Below are 17,666 nucleotides of genomic sequence, written 5' to 3'. Positions count from 1 at the left end.
TTAAAGGCTTAGTAATAAGCTTTGTGTGGGTTTCTTTGGATGCTTATAGTCCTCACACGGAGGCAAGTGTCTGATTTGGAAAACTGGAAACTGTATGTTTAGATACAAGTGCTACTTAGATATTAGATACGTGCACACACCTCAGATTTAATTCTAAACTTTGGTTTGGTCTATTTCTACTGCAATAAAACGAACACCCAGACAAATCACGGCAAGCTGGAGTTCATTAATTCACAAAATGGACTTGGAAGTGTTGACAAATGTATTTGCAGTGTCCCAGCATGATCACCGTGTTTCTCTGTTTGCAGGGTTTCTATACTGCAGCCTTGCCTAATCCAAAGCACAGCATGACTCCTTCCTTAGGACTAGTCTCTTCTATCATATCTCTCTCTCTTCTTAAATCCCTTCAACCAGCTTTCACTAAAATAGTATATAGGTTTTATTACTAAAAGTTTTATAATGGTGGCTTTGCTTATCTTCCCTGCCTTCTGTCACTGACATAGTTGGGTCAACAATTGTCAGGTATTTGTCCAGAAATATAATTTGAGCCACTATGGACTTCTGTGCTCTCTGTGACTTCTCTGTGCAACCTTAACAATCTTGGGAGAAGCTTAATAAAATAAAACAACAGCAGTAAAATCTACAAAAGCAACCAAACAACAAAACCCACAACCAGTCAAAAGAGTCATGGAAACAATCCCAATACCACAAGTTTAAAAGTCAATTTGAAGATGACTGTGGCATTTAAAATATATTAGATGTACAAGACTTGTGGTACTCTTCTTCTTTATTAGCTAGGTAAATTGAAGATAGTAATTTTATTTCAGCTGCAGAATTCAACAGAGCTAACAGTGTCGCTGTGTGCCATTTCTGTGATGGTCCAGTGGATTTTTCAGATAATTACACAATGTTAAGCTAGTATATGTAATTAATTTGAAATGTTCAAACTGAAGTAAGGACCATAAGGGGGGTCCTTACTTCACAGGGTCATAAGCCTAAAACCTTTCTGCAAGTATGATCTCAGTGTGTCATGTCCAACCTGGTGATTCCTCTACATCTTTCACTGAATAGTTAAATTGTTGGCAGCTTCAGATTCCTTACAGATTTCCCCATGCTATGTGCTTACTTTGAGAATCCTCAGATTACCAACTCTTGCATGTTCTCACGTTCCTGATACTATGTCATACTAAAGGTAGTTGGGTCTCTATGTTCTTTACCATGTTTCATCTCCTCAGACTTCATGTAGTGTGTATTTTTCAACTTGGTATGAATAATTCATTGTTCTTGTTTGGTCCTTTCTAGCTTCATAATCTTTTCTGCTAACTTCTACATCTTGTCATGCATGACAAAGTATGCATTAGGAGCTGGGTGATGTGAAGTCTGCTCACCCTCCAGAGAAAGAAACAATTCAAAACTTCTCAGTGTGCAAGAAGGCTAAACATGCAGCGTGTCAACTTGTTAAACACATTTATTTAGTTCTTGACAGTAACCAAACACAGTGAATGACCATTATAAACAAGAAAAAAGGCATTCCCTCTAACTTGGTCAGCTCCTGCTTTATCTGCAAAGAAAATATGTGTGCTTCCACCACCAATTTACTGGGTTGAATTTGTTTGTCACCGTAATGAATTGAAAGGGGGAAATGACAGTTTGAAACTGAGATGTTTTAACTGCAATCTCTTTCTGAGCCCGGCTTCTGTTAATGATTGACCGTAAAGCTGAGTTAAAGTTATACTGGATTTAACTGCATTCACAATTGCCATTAACTGACTTAAATTGGCTGCAAACAAATAAATAAAATTAAAAAAAAAAGAAAAAAAAAAAAGAAGAGAAAGTCAACAAAAACACAAACAGTGCAGCCACAAATACTTATAGGCTTGTTATTTCAGAAAGGAAAAAAAATAAACCAAAGCAAGTTTACTAAATTAATTTGTTAAACACATTTATTGAGTTGTTATTAGTAACCAACACAACGTATGACCTGTTGTAAAACAAGAAACAGAAAATGGATCAGTTCAGATTTTGGCAAATCCTACAACAGATATGTGACAGAGGGAAATATTTAAATTTCCTTTGTATTCTGCAGTGATATATTTACAATACTTATCTCTCAGTCTGTCCCTTTTTTTAATTAAATGAACAGAAGGATCATAATCTAGAAATAAGTTTGCTCTACAGTCTTCTCGTTCTGTCTTGTCAGTATCCATTAATGATAGTGAAATAATGAGAGCTTTCCAAGGATTACTTGGCACACAGAACACAACTCCACTTTGATGCTGCACCAAGCCACCTTTTTTCTCTTTTTTCTTTTATTTTGAGGGAAAGAGGGGAAAAGAGGAAGAATTTCGTATGTACAAAGGCTGAAAAGTCTTTTTTTTCTTTCTTTCTTTTTTTTTTTTTTAATTTTTTTATTTTTATTTTTGTGTGTGTGTGTGACTCTAAATTAGTTCAGGAAAACTGTATCAAAATTGTAATCACGTTTACTGTAATACTGTCTTTTTATTTTTATTTTTTATTACCACCGACCATATGAATGAATTTTAAGTTGAGTTTCCAACATGGCAGCTTAATTCCTACAGCATGCTTGCACATGCTGTCACGAACCCAAAGAGAGAGTGAGTTTGGGTGCATTCTAGATTATGTCAATCACAGTAGTAGCATTCCACTGAGGTTATGGATTCTGCCTGCTCTGTCTTACTTGAGGAGCCATTCATTTACTGAAAGAGAAACAAACAAGAAAAAATAATTATGCTTTAATAAACCCCAGAAATGAAACTGGATGAATTTAAATCATTTCAGCACCTCAAACATCCTGGAAAAGCCAGGAGGCTCAGTTTGCTTCTTTTCCTGGGAAAGTGTTGCATCTGTACAATGATGGCTTTTCTTTACTATTTAAAGCAGTATTGCAGCTCAGTCATTGACCTTGCTGTTGAATAAGTATGTTCTTATCCACTCTTCAGCTTAACCATAATATTATAGTCAAGATGGAAGTTTTACGCTGTTATTGTAAGTAATATAACTGTATGTGCATGGACTAAAAGACGTGTAAGATGCACTCCAGCTCAGAAGGGAGCCCCAGCTGCGGCACTGTAAGATGTTACCAGTGTAGGACTGAGAGCTGGTTCATTTGTTTGGTGTCCATTGGATATTCGTTATGGTAGTACACCTCCAAAGTGAAATTTATCCTTTTGTTTGAGATCAGCTCTCATCAGGACTAGCTCATCCCTCTGTTTCTTTCCAGCAGAATAAAATACACTTTTTAAGACTTTAAAATGAGGCTAGAAAGCTGAAGGCCTGTCCCATCTGCTTATGAAAAATATCAGATGTCCCAGAATAACTTTTGTCATGGCTTTTTATGGATGTTTCTGGGCAAGTTTCCTCTTCTATGTCAAATATGCAGTGTTTGACTCACACCACTATTCCTCCAGATCTGGAGTTTCATTTGTGTTTATTTGTATACTTTGTTACGTGCTTGAGTTTCCCAAAGAAAAGAGCTCAGTGTAAGTAAAGAAAGGATTATTCTGGAGGTAGAACGTACCTCTATACTGTAGTTTCTGTGCTCTATTGTTTGGACAATCTTTTCCCTGTAAACTAAAGTTGATATTAGTTCGGATACATCGATTGTTGAGAGGCTGGACTGGTCTGAAATTGTCGCTCATGCTCAGAAAAATCTGTGATGGCTGATTCTGGCTTAGCAGTCGTAAGGAATGCATCTATACAAAATATAAAACAAGGAATTTTAGTACTGGTCTTCCTGTAATTAAATGTCATAAAACACTATTAAATATGCTATTTAGAAAATCAAAGTTAAACAGTTTCTGTGATTTGTAAGTGAGAGGTGGGTTGGAAGAGTCAACTTGAGATCAAACTATTTCTTCTGCAGTCCTCTGTTTCTAAGCCCCATTTTAAACAAAAGTAGTTAATTCTGTGTGGGTTAAATGAAAATGGTTTATGAGGTGTCCCTGGGTGAGAAGAAATGGAGTAGAATAGTGAATGCAATCCACACTCTGCTATCCAAGAATGCTGGATGGCAGCAGCTGGTGTAGAGAAAATCAACTTGATGAATGACAAGATAATTTCCTACAAGTTCTGCAGCTATTAGTGTGTCTTCACTTGAGAAGATGGTTTTGGATGATGCTGCTTGAGAACCAGGTGTGGCTAATCTGGATGGAAAGGGTAATTAACAGTGATGCTACAAAAATAATGAAATTAATGTTAAAAATTAAAACTTCTGCTCATAGACAGGTGTATTCTGATCAACTGTGGAATCTCTCTATTGTTCTACTGGACTCTGGCCATTTTTTGAGAAGGTTTAACAGAACATTTGAGTGAGTATTAGTGGATGGTCCAGGATTTCCCATTTATTCCAGTTTGTCCAGCAGTGGTAGGATGCAAATGGCAGACGCATATTAATTAATTCAAGTTAACAAAAATCTTCCAAACTTTGAGTAGGCAACTGAAGGAAAGGTTAAACTTCATAACTTCCGTTATTTTTGTACAACATTACTGTATATGTTTTAGAGTCCCCGTGCATTTATTCACAAAATCATAAAGTATCTTACCAGGAGAGACCTTTGGAGATCATTTGGTTCAAACTGTCACGGCGAGTAGAATCCACCTCAAAGTGTGTGTATGTGAAATTATTTTGGTAGTTCTAAATATTTAGGATTTTTATTTTGAAAAAATGCTCTTCATTGCTTTTGTAAGCTGTAGAAATTGCAAGCAGAGATCCATGCAGCAAACGATTGAATCTAATTTTGTACATAAAACTAGCAATATGTTTAAAATATTCTACTCTTGTTCCTAAACTAGATAAAGTATATTTATTTATTATTATTATTATTACTTTTACCTGCATTCTTGTTATGTAGACGGGTTTGTTCATTATTATCCAGCTTGCTGTTTCGTAGCAGGGTGGAATTGTCATTGACCCATCATATGTAATGAAACTAGAGGTCTCTGGGTAAAGCTCCTCAATGTTAAGCCCCTGTAGTAAGTATGCATCATCTGGAGAATTAAGAGAAGAAAAAAAGATAAAGATAAAGCAGTGTTTCTGAGGGAAAAAAAAAAAGGGTTTGCATTACTTACTTCAAAAAGTCATCTCTAGTTTACTGATACGGGAAGTGTAATGACTGTGCCAATGCAGTTAAGAACTAGTCTTGGTTTGGCTTCTTCTCCTGGTGATGGTGCACACCCTCCCTGGCAAGTCAGATCAAGTATTCACTGTGAAACCCTGCACCTCATTTAAGAAGCGGTTAAAACCTTCTTGAGGTCATTGATTTAGGTGCAGCAGTCACTGGGAGAAGACTTACCATATTTTGGAAAGATTAACAATTTTGGCCTTCCCAAGGTCTTGTGTTGAACAATGAGTGTTAAAACTTAATTGCCCTTCTGCCAGGGGAGGAAGTTGAAGTTGAGGTTAATGCATGATAATAAACCTTCTCGCTGAAGTCTGATGGCCTTTCAAGTGCACAGCAGGGGCAGATGTGCTGCTAGCTCACTCAGAATGCTAACACCAGGGTGGAAAAGTGTGCTGGAAAGCAGCTTACTGGGGACCTTGCTTTGATATCATAAGCCTCTCTGGGAATAAATGAAGTATCCCTGTGTAATAGAATTCAGTCTGTGAACATCTACCAAAATAAAATGAGGTAGGGATAGATCTCATGTCATCAAAGTTCCTCAGCCTGTTCTATTGTCTGTACATTTCCCTTTTGTAAGGCTGGGCCTCTAATATTTTTGCAGTACTGTCAAAGCTGGATCTTAGGCAATAGGAGTTCCTTAATAGGAATACTCAGAGTTGGCATTTAACTTTTGCTATGTTTGTGCTCAGAGAAAGCTGTGTTGGTTGCAAGCAGCAATGCTGTGAAATCTCTGCATGTCTTCACTTGTCTGTGGTGTTCACTATGTTTCATTTGTAGAGGGAGCACTAAAATGTGGGCAAGGAAAGCTGAGTATTTAGGCAGTTCCCTTTTCAGTACACATAGGAACTGGCATTGATTTTAATTGAATGCAAGGATGTAAAAGTAAAGTAGAAGGTTCCTGTTCAGACTGATTTTCAGTCAATACCAATAGTTCAGGCATTCTTGCTTGATTCTCTGGTGTTTTTCACATGTTATAAATGTAAACTGTTTTTATAAAATTTAAGTAGAATTTAACAAATGGCTGAAGGACAAAGCTTAGATGATCAAAATGTTTGTCTCATATTATCTAACAGGGAAAAAAGAGAACTACTGTATTGGCAACAGAAAGATCGAAGTATTCAGGCAAAGCAAATGTGATTTATTTTCATTTTGACATAGTGCACTCACCGTGCTGCTTCCAGGGTATAAGTGACTATAGCATCAGTTAAAGGGCCAAGACGAGGGTGTTATATTTGCACCTTTTTGGCCAGTACCTTATAGAAGTTTTGTATTTAAAATGTATTTGTTATTTGAGGAATGAAAATCTTGGTGTGTCCCTTTGAGATTGTTAGCAAGACAGCTCTCAGCCACCTTCTTGTCTTGCCAGGCTAACTGCTATTGAAAGTAGCTGGAGCCTAGGAGGAGAAAGTACTTCTCAGTGTCTTAGAGGTGACTGTTATCTTTGTAGAAATGCTTAGCTATCACACTCATGGCCTGGCATCTACAGTCTGTTTCTAGCCCCCCAGTTTTCCACTTGAAAGTGCAAAATCATTGCTGTGGTATTATGGAGCCAAAATGCTGTTGAATTTTAACAGCTAGAGGTGACTGAATGCACCTGTGTCCCGTTCATTATAAACATTATCTGCAGTGCAGCAGTAATTTTGCTAGAATTACATGAGAAGAGAGTGAATTCATTTTTTCAAGCCAGTGCCTGCTTTCCATGAGTCATCACACTTCTTTCCCATTCCCAAATGCACATCCTATTCATTATTTATGAACCACAAAGGGTGGTATATGTTAGCTGTGAGTGGCACGAAGTCCATCCAAATTGATGGTTTCAAGCTCAAAGGACCAAATCTGCTTCATCACATCCACGCTGACTTCAGTTGGACTAAAATGGTTTTAACAAGAATGAGTTTGCCCTGAATTATTTGCTAGGAGGTGGAAAGCTAACTGAAGCTTAATGCAGAGGAGGGATATTGATGATATGTATTTTTTTGTGCATGCCACACTAATTTGTGTTCAGAAAAGTGCACAGATGTACTGTATTGTGGCTTCTAGCAGTATGGGCACAATGTGGGGCATGGAATTCTCACTCATTCAGGCAAGTCCAGTGTGTGCTGATGCTCTGAAGGTCGGGAGATGTGCTGCTGGTAGCCCTTCTGAAGGGTTACCTTGTTTACATACTGAGGACTTGCAAAAGAAGTAGTACCCATCTTCCCCATGAGCACCTAGCAGTGGAATTGCTTCCAATTTGATTCATTGCTTCTGTGTTCACTTGGAGTATATTTAAGGAGAGTTGGTGCATTATACTACATGTCAAAATCCATCAGTAGTAGTTAAAGAGAAATTGGAGGAGAAAATATCACTTCAGGAAAATGGGTGTGAATGAAATAAGAGTATGGCCAAGAAAAAGCAATATTCATGGCTGTACGTGGGTTATACTCCCATGGAAGTCAGCTCAATGGGAATGCCTTGAGGAGACCTCAGAGTAAGCATTTGATTATCATTTTTCCCATGAACAGCTCTGTTCTTTCCCTCTCCCCTCATCTTGATTTTTAAAAAAATAATAGTAATAGTCATCTGTCCTGGAGCTGAAACAGATCTGGATGTGGGGATTGTGTTAATACTAGGCTGCACTTAGATGTGTTGTCTCTTTTGATGATATTTATTGAAGTATGTGATCAAAATGGTTGAAAACAGTGTGATCTCTTGCCAGTAATAAACTTATTTGGTAGACCAGTGCAGCCTTTATTAGATTCTCAGCATCATCCCTCTCCACAGCCCACACTGTTTGTCTTGTTCTGTGTGTGCCTTGGGGTGATTTCTGAACTCATGAACTCTTCTCTATACAAATTACATTTATTTAGGTTTCAAATTCATTTACATATAGGCCTCTGATAATTTTCTTAGTAAATAATGGGAGTGCTCTTTCGTCCTTAGATTTGTAACAGGTGTGTGAGGTCTGCTTTCACAGTAGAAATTTTTAAGGAAGTAGTACTAAATTGAGAATACATTAACAGAATTAAAGTAGCCTTATTCAATTTCTGAGTTTGTATCATGGTAACTCAGAAAGGGATGGTACAGGTCTAAATAGAATACAGGGTAAAGAATGTCAAGCTCTGCAGTTATTAAATTCAGCACTGGAGTTTCTGTTTATCAGCCTGCAGGAGCTGATCAGATGCAGTTGGGAGCAGCAGTGACTCACTTAGAGAACCCACACTCAGTCCCCATGGCCTGACTTGTGGCACTTACAAACAACTGTATCTCTTCCTTCATAGGTGCTGGTCTATGATATTTTCATAATAAGATCATAATCTGATATCAGTTAGTGTACTAACTTTATGGCTGCTTGGAATTCAAGTGATTATTTGACAAAGGGAATAATGTTTTCAGTGTAGAGGTTTAATTCATTCCATTGAAGTCTATGTATTTTTCATGGCTTTCTGTGAAGTACCCTGATTTTGACTGATGCTTAAGCTCCAGTTTTCCACTTAATTAATATGCTAACATGGAAATATTGAGCATTATCAGTTAAAGGCTTTCCAAATGTGAATACAACAAATATACATGCTATGTTGATGATCTCTTTATATACCCATTGCATGCAGTAGTAGTTAAATAGAAATGACATACTTCTGTGCAAAAAGAAAGCACTAATGAATCCTGAATCCACAGCTGCATGTTAAAACAGGCAGCGATGCAGCATCTTGTTGTAATTTGGAGTAATTCAGACTGCTATATAGTGTACTTTTGCTGCTAACAATAAGCAGTTTTACCTGCATGTTCTGTGCAAATATATTACGTATATTTTACTAAATATATTTTCACCAATTTACTGTTTGTTCAAACATAACATAGGCTTTGAAGTTCAAAAATAATTTTATGAACTAGTGACCTTATTAGATGCCTTTAAGTTCTCAAGTTTATTGTGCAGATTTGCTGGCAATGCAAGCTTTGTAAGTATGGTATTTGATACTAAAAGCATATGGCTATCATAAATGAAAAGCAACTTACTTTTATACGTTATTCTTGTTATAGTGTCTCTGTTAAGCATACGATTTAGAAATGGATTTGATGATTCAGATACCTAAAGAAGAGAAAATGTAAAGTGTCAAAACTTTCAGACAAGTCCTTCCCGGGGCTGCTCCTCCGTTGTGCCCGTTCCCTCCATCCCAGGGCTGCGACCTACTGGGAGATGTTCATTTCTAATTGAACCATTCCTCTCATGTTTCATACAAGAATACCAAATCTAAGGAATCAATAACTTTTGTCATAGCCACTAAACTTTTATGAGTGGTGTTTATGAGATCATTAATTTTCTTTCTTTATCCTTTTTTTTTTTTTTTTCTTTCATTACATTTTAACTGCTTCAGAGCAGGAATTATATGTTCAGTTCCTAGAATTCCAGATCAGAGCCTCGAGGCATTGCAATGCCATAATGAGGAATCCAGCATTTACAGATCATGGAACTCAAGTCCATCACCTATACATTAGGTGCTGGTAACACTGAATACTTACTTTCATAAATATGGAGACTACTACCAACCCATTAGGACTCTTTGCAGCTTCTGTGATGTTTGTGTACAATTCATGGTTGTAGTGGATCAGTTGAACCTAGAAAGCAGAGAAAGGAAAGGTTACAGTTGAACAGTAGCAATTGCACCATGCACTGTTTGCAAATACTCTCTATACGCTGACTGGTTCATATTAGGAGCCCATCTATGTTTAGGATAATTTTTTAACAGTGCAAATTTTCAGAGATTTGTGGTGTGCACGATTTTAATAATTTCAGCTACCATCTGGCTTCAGCTGGTAGAGCACCAACATGTTTTCTTCTAAATTGCCAGTAAGTGAATTTACCCTCATCAAGTTATGAATTGCACTGCAGGGGGTGACATCATTTTCCCAGTGAAAAAGCACTTGCCAGGGGCAGCAAGTAATCTGTGCTTTTCAGCCTCGAGCCAAGCACAGGGAGTCAGGGGCTGAAATATTTGTAGAAACATATGGGACGCAGGATTGGAAGTGTTTAAAGCAGGACTTGCAGGATTCAAAATACTGATATCCATTGGCTTCAATTTTAACAAATTCAGTTACAAAAGCTCCCACAGTGAAGTGCTTACTGTGTTACTGCTAAGCAGGATCTACTCAGCACCTACAGCTTCGCTTCTGCTCATTAGAATGTGAGTTTTAAGTTACAAAGGTAGAGTTCATCTCTCTCTATCTGCATGTAAATGAATATTTGTTACCCAGAATAATGATATTTAAATTTTTCTGGGACCACTGAGTAGTTTTACAGTTAGTACTGCAATTATTAGTGACTTTTACGTTGCAATGAGCTTGTGATGGTGTCCTGGCTCTGGTGGACCTGTGATAGCAGTGAGACAGTTCTGTCTGTGCAAAACTGGCATGCAGACTGCAGGCAGGTGTAAGTGTTTGTGGGAATGAGTTAACACATTGAGCAGCTTAGGAGGTGGAATAGTTATTTCCTGTGCTGATCTATAAATGATCTCTCCCAGTATATTGCACTGTGGTTTTCATTTCAAGTTTTCTGTTCCTGCAGGTCTGTACATGTCTGCCCCACACCACCTCTCCTTATCACACCTCAGACTGGTTGTGAACGGAGTGTTTCTGAGAAGTCTTGTTTCCCTGTATTTTGAGAAGACCCTCTCACCTCACTAAGCATTATTGTTTCTCAGAGCACTCGGTGCTGAATGAAGACAGATTTTCTTTCTTCTTCTGAAAGCTGTCACTTGCTTTATGTTAGAGATGTATCTTTCTTTCCTGCAGCCAAATCAATTTTAAAGCTGTTTCCATGGCACCATGGTTAAATTCAATGGTTTTCTGTTTTTTTAGATTTTTTTTTTCTTTGTAAAACCAAGAGACATAATTTCTGTCTTTCTCACATGGAACGGACTGATTTAGAAAGGTACAAATGAATAAAGATATCTAAGATATAGAATACTACATACAGGATAAAAGATGTATTTCCCTATAAAAGTTCTTCTTTTTGGGATAACTTCCTTAAAGCTGCCTGAAATACCTTTAATCCTCCGGTCTGCATTAAATAGTACAAGTTTTTTTCCAGGGAGATGAAACCACACAACTAAAACTGCTCATATCTGAACATCTCACTTTTTCAAATGAGGGCATTGTATTAAAAGCAAAGCATAACAAGAGTAAACTTGCAGAGCTAAAGTCCCCTTTGGTTCTGGTTTGAGTTTCAAGGCTCCAATGCAATAAAGAATCTTGTTATAAGATATTGATTTTTTTTCTTTTTTTTCCCTTTTTTTTTGAAGATTCCCCCTTTAAGATTAATTTGCCTCTGAACAACTTACAGCTCTTTGTTTTCCTCAAGCAATAGAAATTCTATTTTTCAGGGAGATGGAGAGAATTAAGATTAATTACTCTCATTTTAGCTGATAAAAATCCAGAGTGTGCTCTTGTTCCATCACCCAAAAACATGCAGTGGCCCAGGAGCAGACACAGCACATGGATTGGTTATGCTGACTACCTGTGCTGTGTCTGTGCTTTGCTGAAGATCAGCCCAGTGCTCAAAGTACTTGAGCTGTTACTTTGGGAAGTGCTGGTTTTCACTTGCAATGCTTTTTGGTGGTTTATGATCCTTTGCACAGGTGGAAATAGCAGGATATTTTCTGTGTGGCTTTTGCTCAAGGCCCTATGGCTGAGCAAAAGGAGGCAGTTTGCTGTGCTGGGGATGATTCCGGAGGTTCTTTTTGGCAATATTTAAGAATTACTCTGACTTAGAAAAATCTTCCGATCTAGTGTGCATGCTTAACACTTTTATAAATATCAGCTCGCTGCAAAATGTTCTGCTGCAGTGAGGTATGGAGAAGTATGAATCTAAGAGAATTCAGAATATCACAGCACTTCACACTTCCTTTTATCCTGAAGTCCTGTTGAGAGTAATGGAAATACCCTTTATCCTCACCTGGAAGTGTTATAATTGAGCGCATAAACATCCTGATTTGTAAGTGACAAGAGATATAAACCAGGAAGCGAACAGCAGTAGGGAATGGCTGATCTGTAACTCTAATATTTGCATTATTCTGGGCTACCTGATAGACTGTTGAGAAACCTGATTGAGAGTGAGCACAAAGCACATTTCCAGCACAGCAGGGAATGAAAGCAAATGGAATTGCTCAGGGAACGACTTCGATGTTTGTTTTGATTCAGAGTCCTTGCCGAGTGTGGCCAAGATTTCATTAAGGAAAAAAATACAGTTCTGTTTTTATAGAGTTAAATAAAAACACCAAAAGTAATGCAATTTCTTTTTGTCAGGAATCCAGCGAGTAAAATACTTTTGGGGAGTTAAAGCCCATTAATAACATTTGATAACCCTACGTTAAAATATATTTGCCCTTACAGGTCTTGTAAAACCATTTTGGAAAAGCAATAAGAGCATATCACCTTAGAGTTATTTGTGGCATTAATTTTATCAGTGCAGAGGTCTGAGGTCCTCCTGTTGTGAATGAGACATAGGATTGTAGAATGGTTTTGGTCAGAATGGACCTTAAAGATCATCTGGTCCAACAGCCAGATTGATAGATTTTTTCTACGTCTAGGATGTGTAATTTCTGTGGTTGATAAAATATTTTTAGATACGTTTAAATTAAATTAAATGTACCTTGTACTTTATGGAAAGGCATAGCACCATCTGTGAGAACGTAAACTGGGCTCCTCAGAACCCACAGTCCGATTTGTCTTGTTTCATTGGATCACAATGTGGCAGCACTGCACAAACACACAGTGATGAAGCAACAGCTTTCCTATCTTTGGCAAATACCGAGGAACATCATAGTGTGTTCCTTAAGAACTGGCCTTAAATGTGTCATGGACCGAAGAGGGGCAAGAACTTGAGCTCTGGTTGAGTTCAGTGGCCTGTTTCTTTCAGCTCATGTGTTCACAGTAGCAGCTGGAGAACTGGGCTGTTGGTGAGCTCTGAAGAATGCTGCTGTAACTGTTCGAGAAAATGGAAATTAAGATTCATGCTAATTCTCTTTGAAAAATGAAACTATCTTTTTCTCATGCACAAAGTGCTCTACCAATAAATGTAGTATCTGCCGAAACAACGTTACCCACAGACTTCCCAATTAACTCTCCACCCGTCCTGTTATTTCAGATGTCTGAGCCCACAGCAGCATGGGTTGTTCTTACATCATTTTTAAATTGGTAAAATAAGTGTTATTTGACCACATAGACTTCCAGCAGTTTACATAGTGTTTTATCAGAACACTGTGATTTTTAAGATTGAAGTCAATTAAAAAGACTTAGTTTAGTGCAATAAAGGAGAACTGCCAAACTCATTTATTTTAAATAACTTCCTCTGACTGTTCACTGTTGTCAAAACTCAGGTTCTTTCGGCTGTTGCTGACAAATGTTGATGCTGTTGTTTGCTTTGCTGCTTTTGACAGTTATTTCACGATTTAAAAGATATGCCTATGAAACACCAGTTTGATAGAAAGGCTTGTCATCCACGTTTATAGCGATTCCAGCAGCCGTATCCTAGATAAATAAAAAAGATTATAATTCTCTTTTATTTAAAAGAATAAGTCTAAGAACATGGGAAAGAGGCTTGGTTTTCTTCTGCTTATGAGCAGACAACAGCATAGAAGCATGTACAGAGAAATACAGCAGTGTGTTGTTGTGCTGTATAGTGGAAATGCAGTTCAGAGTTAACTGCACCTGGCTGTGAAATCTACTTTGCTAGACATGATTACATGCTAGGAATTAGCACTTAAACAGCAAATGGTGTCTAATACTTCATTAGACCAATTAGTAACAAGAACTAACATGTAGTACTTCTGTTAGCAAATGGAGTCCACTGAGCTTTATCCAGATTTCCCCTGTAAGTAGTTAGCACTGAGTGTTATCTTCAGCGTGTAACTCTTACACTGAAACAGCAACATCTGCTCCTCTAGGCTTCAAGTACTTATCTGTAGTTGCAGGCATGAAGTTGAAAAGTGGGTAATTGTTTGAGATTCCTGGGCACCTGCTCTCAGGTGCTCAAGCAGGTTGTGTTATGGTTCTCTGAGAGTCTGTGAGAATCAGCTCTGAAGCAGGACAGCCGTGTGGCTGCTGACCTGCTGTCCTGCACTGATAAGGCTGCTAACAGAGGAAAACGTACTCATCTTAATTTGTTTGGAAACAAGAAAATTGGGTATTTTTTTGCCATTATTTTAAACTTGAGGATTTTTTAATTTTTTTTTTTATTTTATTTTTTTTTTAAGCACCAGACAATAGCAAAAAGTACAAATGTACCAGTTCAGGCTGACTATGGAGTGTAAGAGATGATGGATTATTGCTACCCAAGCATTTCCAGAACCATTCCAGGCATCACAATCATTTGCATCCTTTTACAGATAGTAGGAAATGCAGTGATGGAAAACCCAAGCTGAGCCCCAAAGCTACAAAGATGTGTCTGTGTGTCACTGGGAGAGAGTCTGTCAGGGCAGTCATTGCTGCAGCTTTCTGCTGCTGGTTGCTCCGAATGTGGGGTATTTTTGGCCAACCTGCCAGTCAACCACTCTTGTCAGTCATTGTTAGCAGGTGAGCATGAACTTGGTAAACATAAATAAATGGCACTGTTCTGCAATTCACTTTGCGTGAGGATCAAAATGAAGTCTTAAACTCAAATGTTTAATGTTGATTATGTCTTGGCTGATGTAAAATTTCACTGCAAGCTATAATTTGGTACTGACCCAATCCATCATCTATAAAAGCTGCATCTTACGAGACAATAGATGTAATGTGGGGAAAAAAAGGCTCATAGATGAGCCTGTCATCATTCCTGGATTTGCGCAGGATTTCTGACTAAACACTACATTTAAATTGTTTTCTCATTTAAAATACAACAGATGCTCAAGCACCACGATGATGAATTCAGTATAAATGCACAGTCTGAGAGATTCAGTTACATAATAGTGCTCTGAATTTCTGGGATAACTGTGCATTTCTTTCACAACCAGTCCAGAAGGCAGCAGAAATTGTTTCCTACAAGTCAAAGTCATGGTGAATTTTTTTTTGTCATTTGTCAGTATGTCAAAAGGATGCTTGTGCAAAGGCACTGCAGCAATGCATTTGCATTTCAATCCTAACAGTGTGTGATGCCACTACAGCTCTCTGTGCACCTTGCTGAAGTACCATGCACAGCTACATTTTAGTTGAAAGAGTGGGCATGATGGGCGGGAGAAGAAAAATAGCACAGATTGATGGGTGAAGTAGGAGGCAAATATGTGTTACTATAATTTGGCTACTGAAAACCCAGGCTTATCCTCCCTTTTGTCTTTACAATGCAGAAGGGAATAATGGTGAAGCTTAACATGTCCAATATAGCAATATACCCAGAAGTCAAGGTAGTGAATAGGGTTAAGGTTACAAATGAGAAGGGGGGGTATATATGTACACAGGGAAATCAGAGTTTGTTTTTAAACTAGTGGAGTAGCAACCAATAGTTTAAATAGTATATTCATTAAAAGTGATATGTGAAAGCACACAGGCAGTATTACGGAATATTTCTGAATGATTTACTGATACTTTTTTTTTCTGCACTGATTTAGTTGCTCCCTTGTGACCTCATAAATTCAGTTTCAACTGCCTTCTCTGCCCTTAAGGAAATATGCCAACCATTTCTGTCCAGCTTGCCATCTCTGAAATGAAAATAACTGCACTTTCCAGGGACAATATTGTGAGATGCCCAGGTTGAACTTTAATGGCAATAGGGAAAGTACAGGGACTACCAAGATGGATAATGAGAGCCAGATTATGAAATTCAATTCGTGTTACTGACTCATGTTAATTTATAACACATCATCTTAAAAGGTACAAAAAGAAACTTGGGATAAAATAGTTTTTGCAGGAAACTTCGTGACTATGATTGACGTTCCTTTAGGACATTAATACTACAGTAGATGAGATGATATACTACAGAGGGAGGTTTTTAGAAACCATTCGAAGAAATTTCACACCAGGATTTCCTGTTTAAGGTGTAGAGTCAAAGACTGAGAGGAAAGATGGCACAGAACTGCCCTGCAGGCAGGAAATAAGTTATATTGGAAGCTTCTAAATCTGAGGGAAGTACAAGTGGCTTTTGTTTATGTAAACTGCTTAACAGATTCTCCTATTTGTAGTATAAAAGGTGAATTTTAGGTTGAGGAGCAACGAGTACAGCCAGAACAAGAATGCATCAATTATATGAGAACATAAGATAATACAGTTAAGGCAGGCAACTACAAAATTATCTTGTAGGTAATGAACTGAGTGGCATTATACCCATTAGGAAAGACGACAAATGGCACTTAGAATTTATATTCTAAGCCAAGTACTGGTTATAAAGTAAGCTTTTCAGCTCTATCTGCAGATCTGGTAGAGGAAAGCAGGATATTGGCAAACACTACTCAGCAGCCCAGCATAAATTAGAAGGGCATGAAATTACACACAGCAGCAGTTGTCTGTCATAAGAACATGTTGTTCTGGGTACCTTGTAAAGGGTTCTTAGAGTTACCAAGTGGTAAGAGCAGTTCAGTACAGCCACACAACTGCAGATTAGTTCCATTTACAAACAAACAGAGAAAGATCATCATCACAGAAGCCTTTCCTTTAGCCTTGATTGTGCTGCAGTTGGTTGAAGTTCAAGGATCTAACAGCGGTTTTCTTTGTTAAAGGCATTTTCTGCAGTTTCCTGTTTTATGTCATCTCTTAGAGCTGCTTCCACAAATAAAAACCTCAGCTTTGCACAGACAACAGAAGATCCTCTCCTTTCCTATTTGTCTCAAACTTTCTGGTTGTAAATTTCAGCACAGAAGTCACCTTTTTCCAAACTTACTGGTAATTGTCACCCAGTCTAAGCTAAATACCAGTGACCTCTGCTACACAGTTTCTTTTGCCTGTACAACACAAATGTTTAGATACAGGAAGTCACCTGAAAACTCATCTAAATGCTGGGAGGTAAAGCTGTGAACATGCCCTGAATTTACACTTATTCACAAGTTTTGAAATTTAAGAACTGAAGGCCAGTAAAATAAACAATTGCAGATCCTATAGAAACAGGCTTATTGCTGTGTCTGTTTGTGGGCTGCTGGAGTAGTGAGATGCAGAGCTAGGCAAACAAAAGGGTGGAGACTGGAAATCAGTTAACTTCATCATAACAAAGTGAATAGTGCTTCAACTAGAAATTAGGCTAATGGCAAATGAGCCTAGATGGTGAAACTGCAATGCAATATTGTTAACCTTGAAAGCAGATCTGCCCGCATTGGAGTTCTTTAGAATGGGAGTTTGTGAGCGCAGACTGCTTTGGGTTTCCTGTGTGTGTTTTCAGATGTAATCAGTTTCATTATGATCCTGGAAACTAATAACCAGTAATTGATCTCTTCACTGGAAGAGATCTTACATTTACATTCCTCTTACATTCATCTTACATTTGCTACATAAGCCTTTTATGTGCCTTCCCTTAAAACATAGATGAGTCATAAGTGTCATCAGTGCTCAAAATGCGCCTCATGATCATCATGGTGGTGAGAAAAGGAG

At 37.9% G+C, this 17,666-nt stretch overlaps 1 protein-coding gene across 4 annotated transcripts in view; it reads right to left on the bottom strand.

The window, feature by feature from the left end:
* Nucleotides 1-1,450: 1,450 nt before the first annotated feature.
* Nucleotides 1,451-17,666, bottom strand: part of CA10 (carbonic anhydrase 10 (inactive)) — a 120,589-nt gene continuing 104,373 nt past the window's right edge. For 3 of the 4 annotated variants that reach the window (XM_015880345.3, XM_032448264.2, XM_085522555.1), the window contains exons 6-10: nucleotides 9,642-9,737; nucleotides 9,138-9,210; nucleotides 4,853-5,007; nucleotides 3,539-3,713; nucleotides 1,451-2,717 (exon numbers count right to left, since the gene is read on the bottom strand). In XM_015880345.3, the coding sequence (XP_015735831.2) occupies nucleotides 2,695-2,717; nucleotides 3,539-3,713; nucleotides 4,853-5,007; nucleotides 9,138-9,210; nucleotides 9,642-9,737 (522 nt within the window). In that variant the 3' untranslated portion in view covers nucleotides 1,451-2,694. The remainder of the gene's footprint in view (nucleotides 2,718-3,538; nucleotides 3,714-4,852; nucleotides 5,008-9,137; nucleotides 9,211-9,641; nucleotides 9,738-17,666) is intronic. The other variant, XM_015880346.3, reaches the window with a different exon arrangement.

Source organism: Coturnix japonica, chromosome 23, assembly GCF_054131305.1.
Source record: "Coturnix japonica strain WE chromosome 23, WE-NBRP24, whole genome shotgun sequence".
Lineage (NCBI taxonomy): Eukaryota > Metazoa > Chordata > Aves > Galliformes > Phasianidae > Coturnix > Coturnix japonica.
Note: the sequence above shows the minus strand (reverse complement) of the source record. Positions and strands in the feature narration are given on the sequence as shown.